This window comes from Lates calcarifer, linkage group LG3, assembly GCF_001640805.2.
Source record: "Lates calcarifer isolate ASB-BC8 linkage group LG3, TLL_Latcal_v3, whole genome shotgun sequence".
NCBI lineage: Eukaryota > Metazoa > Chordata > Actinopteri > Centropomidae > Lates > Lates calcarifer.
In genome coordinates this window covers 11,240,586-11,248,899 of record NC_066835.1, presented here as the reverse complement: position 1 = coordinate 11,248,899, position 8,314 = coordinate 11,240,586, and the positions used below count along the sequence as shown (strand labels likewise).

At 39.4% G+C, this 8,314-nt stretch overlaps 1 protein-coding gene across 1 annotated transcript; it reads right to left on the bottom strand.

The window, feature by feature from the left end:
* Nucleotides 1-675: 675 nt before the first annotated feature.
* On the bottom strand, nucleotides 676-6,495 carry cibar1 (CBY1 interacting BAR domain containing 1). Its single transcript, XM_018697657.1, has 8 exons — nucleotides 6,238-6,495; nucleotides 6,067-6,135; nucleotides 4,784-4,885; nucleotides 4,514-4,519; nucleotides 3,710-3,814; nucleotides 3,331-3,444; nucleotides 2,076-2,195; nucleotides 676-1,116 (listed from the first exon to the last, which is right to left on the bottom strand). Exons 1-8 carry the CDS (start codon nucleotides 6,493-6,495, stop codon nucleotides 997-999), a joined length of 894 nt encoding a protein of 297 aa, XP_018553173.1. The 3' UTR covers nucleotides 676-996.
* Between the last annotated feature and the right edge of the window lie 1,819 nt (nucleotides 6,496-8,314).

Here is an 8,314-nt window from a genome sequence, read left to right as displayed (position 1 = left end):
GTCGCTGAGATAATCAGTGTTGCTGTAGGGGAGGTTTTGGTAACCCTCATAGTTATTATATCAAAAAAAAGAAGAAGAAAGAAACTGTTGTTGTTGCTTGCACGACAACTCCCATGAATTTGTTTATGCATGAATGGAACTGTACATATATTGTTAAGATATAAACCTGATGATATGTATGTGTCTGTGGGTACAAGTCCAGGAGCAGCAAAGTATTCATCGTGACACGGGCAGCTGAGGAATGATAAATGCGTCGAGTGACTCATGCAAGACAGACATAGGAGCCATCAGCTGACACAGTGGCAGCAGCCTCCTCTGTGACAGACAACACATTCTGTAACACACATGCACAGCATTGGCTTTATAAAATGCCATATGCACATACAGAAACATGTCTCCTGTCACACAAACACACACACACATGTATGTACGTTCTGATAAGCACAGACAGTGCTGTGCAAAATGTCTCCAACTTCATTTGTACCACTTTTGCATGTCTGTGGAAGAGATGAGTCACTTTCAACTGCAGTTGTCACGTAACTACTGTCACTTAGACTGATTCACACTCCGAACAATTTCTAAAATAACAATCAACGTCTCTGCTGGCATTTTTATGCAAAGCAACTGAGGGTACACCATGTACTTATTATAGAACAGTGATTCACTGGAACAATGTGAAGCATAAAAAAAATGTTTTTTTTTATTCATAAAGACAAGTGACCATATAATGCACATTTTGGCTTTGTGCGTGATATAAAAATACAGCAAATGCTGGAATTTCAAACACAAATGGTAGTAAAGATCAACGTGCTCTTTTACAAAGCATCGCACAACTACAGGACAGCACCACTACAATACTGCTCAGACCACCTGTGAGTGAGGTGATTTTGGCAATGACACCACTTTGTTTACAACAGTAAAAAAAAAAAACAAAAAAAAAAACCAAAAAAAAAAGTTAATACATCTTTTGATATCCTTTCTGTTTCGTACATTTATTTAACTCTCATCATCTGTGTCCTCCTCTTCATCCTCGTCATCCTCCTCGTCGGATTCATCTTCATCCTCTTCGTCGTCCTCCTCCTCTCTTCTCATCTGACGGCTGGAGGCCCGCTGTTGCTGTGACAACCAATAAACAGTGACTGAGCCACTGAAACACTTAGCAGGTAGTCATTAGGCCAATTGGTGCTTGCGCGGAATCTGTTTTCTCCTGAACATTTGTCTAGAGGGTTGTGGTTAAGAGTGAAGACAATACAGGTACAGGTGTGACACCAATATCCTCAGGTTACGTTCGTCATTGCTTGTATTATAGTTCTGTATGTGCATTAATACTGATACCTCTTGAATCATATCATGGTATGTGTGTAATCTTTATCCACTACGCATACGTTTCTGGCTGTGTACCTGATTGTGAGTGTGTTTTTGTGAAGTGATTTCAGTTTATCAGAGATAAAATTCAAACTTAATCATAGAAACAATGTTTGATTCGAAGATATGACGCAGGATACTTCTGAGGCACATTCTGATGACAGGTGTAAATTGAAATCTGCCCCTGTGAGCTGCAATCTGAACATAACAAGATAGACAGATAGAAGATACTACATGTGAACACACCCTTCCCAGAGAAGACAAAAATATATAAAATGATACTCCTCATTTAGTGAGAAAGTGAGGACTAGCTAACCAGACATTTTACAAGGTAATCCTATTCACAAGTTAGTGCAGTGCCACTGTTGGGGATGCTGGGGTAACACTGTGAATGTAGCAGGAAATGCATGATGTTACTGGCATGCCATGACATGTGGAAATTCAAACTGAAAGATGGCTGGGGTGATGCTGCGCATACACACTGGCAGAACTGATAAGATTCACTGTTATCGAGCACCAGTCTCTACTGGCATGAGGAAAAGTACTGGGTTCAAAAAGGGAAGAAGGGATTTTTTTTAAAATTTCATCATCACAATGAAAATTGCAACTGCCAAAGTCAAAGATATAAAGCAATGTCACAACAGAAACTTAGTTGAAAGTGGGATCTTCTGGGGAAATTCTAGGTTTTTTGTACTGGGTCTGCGTCTTACCTGTAAGGTCCCTGATGTACTCAGGAAGGACCCAGTCCGATCGAGGGAGGTTTTGGAATTAGCTCGCACTATGTCTAAGCGTGACTGGTAGTCAGGGGGGTGCAGCGAACTCCTGAACACCTGCCGAAGACAGTAGGAGGTGCTAGACTTTTCCACAAAGACACAGGGGAATGGGACAAATGCCTGCACACACCTATGGCTAATCATAACCTGTGCACTGATAGTATTGCTAGATAACCATGAATTTAAGGAATGATTGTAAAGTGGCTGCTGTGTACACAGAATGAGCACACAGCTGACATAGTGTATATACAATTTAGGGATAATGGGTAATAATCTGGTACTTTATATTATATATATATATATATATATATATATATATATATATATATAAAACCTAGAGTGTCAGGAGAAAAAGCACACAAAGAAGAAATACCCTACAAACTGGAATATCCAGCAAATCAACAACTAGGCCTGCAATCAGCACATAAACAAAGCAGCTCATAAGGTATGCCTCTTATCGCACAGCAAACTGCCATTTAAACCACACCAATGGTTTTCACCATACAGAAAATAAATTCCGCAAAGGCTCTTGATCAGGATTATCTTCATGCCTGTCATTGTGCCTTTTTCAGATGACTCAATCTCCCATGCTTTGTACTGTGACTCATTGAAAAGCAGCCGTGTCTGGGTGAGGAGTTTTGCTTCAATATGAATGGAAGGGAGATGATTCAGTGCAAAGACACACAGATGACATGGCAAGGGGTGGAGGAAAATAGCACAGGGTCTTCTGCAGGAGACACCTCACTCGTGGGATATCATCGAGCCTTTGTTTTTCTCACTACAGGCTTAATCTCTTAAAATAGTTGGGCAAACCTTTTAAATCCAAATTGTAAACAGAAGAAAGTAGCTGGTATGACTATGAACTGTGCAGTAGTCACCGCAGGTTACTTCAAAGTTACCACATCAGTTGAAGGGTGTGGACTATCAGCAATGAGTTGATGAGTAATAGGTGTGTAAGACCATGATAAATTAAACTTGTTAAATATAACCATCGGGTTAATCAAGTTCACAGCAGAGCATGTACATAAAGTCTTACAAGCTATCACATTTAAATCATCTTTTTCTCATGTGTTTGTCAGTGACTCCCTAATGATTCTGTCAGGTCAATAATTTTACCTTTAGATTCCCTATACACAGAGAGAGTAATGCTGGTAAATGTCTGGGCCACAGGTTGAGCTTTAGCAGAGCCTACCTCCAGGTCCTCCTCCTCATCCACACTTTGAATGCTTTGGTGGGCCAAGGTGTACACCTCCAAGGCCTTGGCATGGAATGACATCTCCACTGTCACAAACTCACCAAATATTTTCTATAAGGGGAAAGAAAAGTATAATATTTCAGGACTGAATAATCTTTGAAACTGCTTAAATGAATCACAACTTCCTGGTGGCTACAAGATATGACCAAGAGTTCTGAAATGACAAAGCAAAAATAATTTCAAGCAACTGAAGGAGGATTAATAGGTCTGGGCAGATGTCTGGTTTCACTTCACTGTCACCAACTGTTTCAACAGACATATATTTCCCACAACAGAAATTTTTATTCTTAATTTGATGTGGACTGAAAGATCAGACCTTGATGTCCCGGATCTTCTGCTTCTCAAACTCGTCTATGGTCTCTTCCAGCTGCCTGGTGGTCCGTGTGGCGTCCATGGTGGCTCTCTGGAGCTCACTTTCAGCCTGTTGGCAAAACAAAGGAAAGCACAAAAAATGCTACAAAACATGACCTAACACAAGTTATGGCTGAGGTTTTTGAGAAAAGCATCAGTGTTTCACACTGAATTTGAAAATCCAGCAGCATCCCCCTGTGCTTGTTGATTTAATTAATTAGAAAATGACTACTTGCTGTGAGAGCTAAGTTGCATTTGGCAAAATACAAACCCAAAAGACCCATTAATGTGAAGCACCTGAAACCAGGCCAGTATCGTTCATTAGTAAAGCTGCAGTATCACCAGTTCCAGACCTGCAGTTCCAGTCCAACCTGCACCACCTACTGGCAAAAGCCCCTCAGATATTGACATAATAATTGCTCCTTTTACAGGAAGGGAAAGTAATAGCTTCTGCAATTTTGCAAACATGCAATTTAACACATTCACTACACAAATAGCGAACACAGGAGCTACAAAAATGAACTGCTGTTTGTACTTTGATGTCCTACGGGTGATGTAGGTTGATGTGTAGAACTGGCCTGACAATGACTGAATGCCTTCATCTCATGGAGAATCTGCTGTGGGTTTGTGAGTGAGTTAGCTGTCAAAGCATCTGACAACCAAACATTCATTGGTAGTTACTGCTGGAGTTGTTACACAATTTTGAACTACATGTCATCTGTGGTCAGCCATCAGCGGTGATGAGATGCAGAGATTACACGGGACATACCTGAGACTGAAGGCTTGGTCAAGGAAACAACATGAAAATATTTGTTGTCTGTTTCTGCAAGTGGATCCTGAACTACACTGCAGTTGGGAACTAATTCATTATATCAAGTACATGGGACGTAAATGTAAAAAGAAGTAAAGTATGTAAAAATAAGCTAAACATTCCAAATAGATTCAATTTTCCTGTTTCCTGTTGAAACACTAATTAATATAAAATTATCTACTCACTATTAGAGAATTAGAGAATAGAAGAAAAACATGGGAAGGATACAATGATCTGCCTGTCTGAGGGGTTTCTCTGTCTGGTCCTCTCAAGCTGAGCCATCTGTTTGGCCTCTCTGTCTCTGGCACTTTGAGTTGTCTTCAGATCCTCCTGCATGGATGCGCAATCACACAAGGACACAGTAGCAGTCGTTACAGGAATAAACAATGATAGTTATGTGGATACCAAGGGCATAACCTAACAAGTATTTGGTTTACCTCAGTGTTTCCCAATCAGGTCCTTGAGTACACCCTGTTGTGCAAATTTTTGTGTTATCTTTACTCTGAAACAGTTGGTAATGTAACAGGAATGGGCTGAATGATATATTGTTTCAGCTTTGACTGAAAATGAAAAAAGTCAAATAACCAAGCCAGGTTTAATTATATTTTGGCATGCTTGCACAGTCTGTACAACAAACGACCAATCACAATTATTCCCAAAGCAGACTGATTCATTTAGTACTTGATGAAAAACAAGCTTAGAATAATCACATGTATTGTTGTGCACCTACTTTAAAATCTGATAAATGTGCAATTTGAAAGTATTTTAATTTAAATAAAATATGACAAGAAAACAAAGGCACTCTTTTGACAGTACTTTGCAACTGTGGGCTTGTGCAACCGAATGCAGAGGAGGAACATGGCATCCATCTATTTCAGATACTTTACCTGTGCCGCACTCCAAATGTCAAACAGAAACTAGATATTCTCCATACCAGTAGAATTCTTTTGATCCGGTTCAAAACATGATGGAGAGCAGGGCAGATGCTGGCAGTAGGATATTATCACTGAATCTATACTGCCCTCGTGTGGCGAGTGGTACTGAAAATAACAGCAACTTCCGTCTGTGATTCAAAGTGCTCGGCCTGATCCTCATTTTGGGGTGACGTAATCACTGCATCCTCATGGGCCAGAACACATTTAATCTTGAAATGTGTACTAAAAAGAAGCAGTCATTTAGATACAACTGAAACACAAGTTAGGGATGATGTATGGAGGAGGGCCAGGGGAGCAAGGTAAAAAATTTCACCATCTTTGAGGCCTTTTAAAACAAACAATGAAGGATAAAACAGAGAAGTAATGGCAAATGGCAAATGAGACAGAAGTTAATATATGTTAACATTTTTGCCATTTACAGTGAAATAATTCTCTGACAAGTTTCTCACTGAGAAATAATTGTACTAATTTTACAATAATTGTGCCTAGATCATGGATTAAGCTTTGTCATTGTCATGTGGCTGACTTGGAACCAGTGTAGATGTCAACATGGCTGTGGGTCACAGTAATTCTTACCCTTTTACGTTTCACTACAGCTCCATAGCTTTTTAATGGCTCTATGACTTTGGCTTCAAGTCTTTCCACCTGCAAGGCAGTTAAGTTCACATTAGGGTCAACAGATTTGGTCTGTGACATGAAATTATCAATGAAGTTAAAACAGCAGGAAGTAAATTACTGTAGTTTTACCTCAGCTTGACGGTAGTCTTGAATCTTAGCCAGGTGGTCAGCGTACTGCTTCATACCCCTCTTCAGGTTTGGTGTCTCTGTGTCTGCATATAAGCTGATTTCCCGGACCAGGAGATCTGCCTTGTCTCGCAACCTGGCTGTTTTGCGGACATAGCCGGCAAACAGTTGGCACATCTCTCCAAAATGTTTCTCCACATTGGTGATATTTTCCTGGATCTTTCTTGTCTGACTGTCCCTGGAGAGGGTCAAGAACAACATTAACAGCAGTATTCAAGTACTTAGTAGTTTAAATGATGATACACAAGTACATTTGTATTACATATTTGAACAGGGAAGAAATTGCAAAATTACTATCTTGTACAATAAGACATATGAGGATTAATTTTCTGCCTTCACCTACAGTATATGTACCAAAATATCTTGTGGATATGATGTACAGTTTTTGTTTTTATTCTATCATTGTTGATGACACACACACACACACACACACACACACACACACACACTTAGCTAAGTTTTCTTTTATTAACAGCTGTTTTAAGTGTTTACTGTTTAACAAAAGGACATTTTACAGTAGGTAACGTTAGCTGGTGCACGTTATTTTGAGCATTATTAACGGAAGTACATTTTAGCGGCTTGTGGTAGATGAAGACAAGTCAGGTTGGGAATAAATAAGCGTAAACTGTAACTGATTTAACAGAAAGCTAACCCTGTTTTCTTCATCCTCGCTGCTCTTTTGAGGTTTTTTTTTCTAATCGCTAACGTTAACTTAGAAAGCACTAGTTCCCCTGCAGAAAACGTTAACCCAGGACTTTATTTTTAACGTACTGAATATCTCTTACCTCGCTCTTGCATCAGGAGTACGACTCATCTTTGCAGAAATCCTGTAAACTACACGTAGTCAGTGCAGGGCAGGGTATAATCAACATCCAGAATTAACACTAGCTAACTATGCTTTCCAAGGCTAGCACGCCAGTCTGTCGTTTCCATGGAGTCTCCTGGCGTTTCCGCTTGAGGAATGCATTCTGGGAAATTGAGTCGTCTGTTATCTACTGTTCGTGCTCGCTGCACTCTTCTCTTTTATGAGGTTTAGCTAGCTTATAGTTGCAAGTTCCTTAAAGCGAATTGTGTAATTTCAGTGTAGTGTAGAGCTTTTGATATAACGAAAAAAGCGAGTTTGAGCTGTTTATTTCATAAAGTTGAAGGTAAGACAACGGTGACCTCACCTTTCATGTTTACCTCAGCGTTAAAGCCTATAAATCAGTAAAATAAAGTACAGATTTACACAAATACTGTACGTACTTGAGTAAATTTAACTGTACTATTCTACTCTGTGCTGGTCTTGTACTTGATTTTTGTTTTTCATTTTCTGAATAGAATATATCTTTATTGTCATTGGACATTTACACTGCCAGCGAAATTTGAGCGTAATCAGCATGCTACCTAACATCTCTACTCAAGTTACTCTAGATTTAAGAGGGAAATAATGTACCTTTTACTCCAGATTTATTAGAGAGGTAACATAATATTTGCTGGTTTCTTCTCAGATTAAGATTTTATATACAAAACACACGATTCACTTAAAAAATACAATAACACACACACGCACACAGGGCACATTTGAAGATGTCATTTTCTATAATCTGTACTCTTATTTTTCATACTATTAAGTATATTTTGCTGATAATACTGGACTAGTCAGCATTTATATACCACTGTTACCACAGCTCTTTAAAACTGTACCTCTCATTTATCTATGCACACACACAGATGGCAGTGGGGCTACCATGCAAGACACTGGCTGGACCATCAGAAGCAACTGAGCTTCAGTGTTCAGGATCAGGATCAAACTGCCAACCTGCTTAACTGCAGTAAGTAAAAGTTAATGCAGGACTTTTATTCAGTATTTTTTCAATATGGAAGTGCTTGTGAAGATGCAGATCCATCTGCGATTATTGCTATGAAGAGATATCTTGTCACCTTGACAAACCAGAGACTGTTGTCTGTAGTTTGAAAGCTGAGAGTGTTTTGACCCCTTAGAGAGTAAATCTTGGGTGTTTAACTGAAACCATGACTT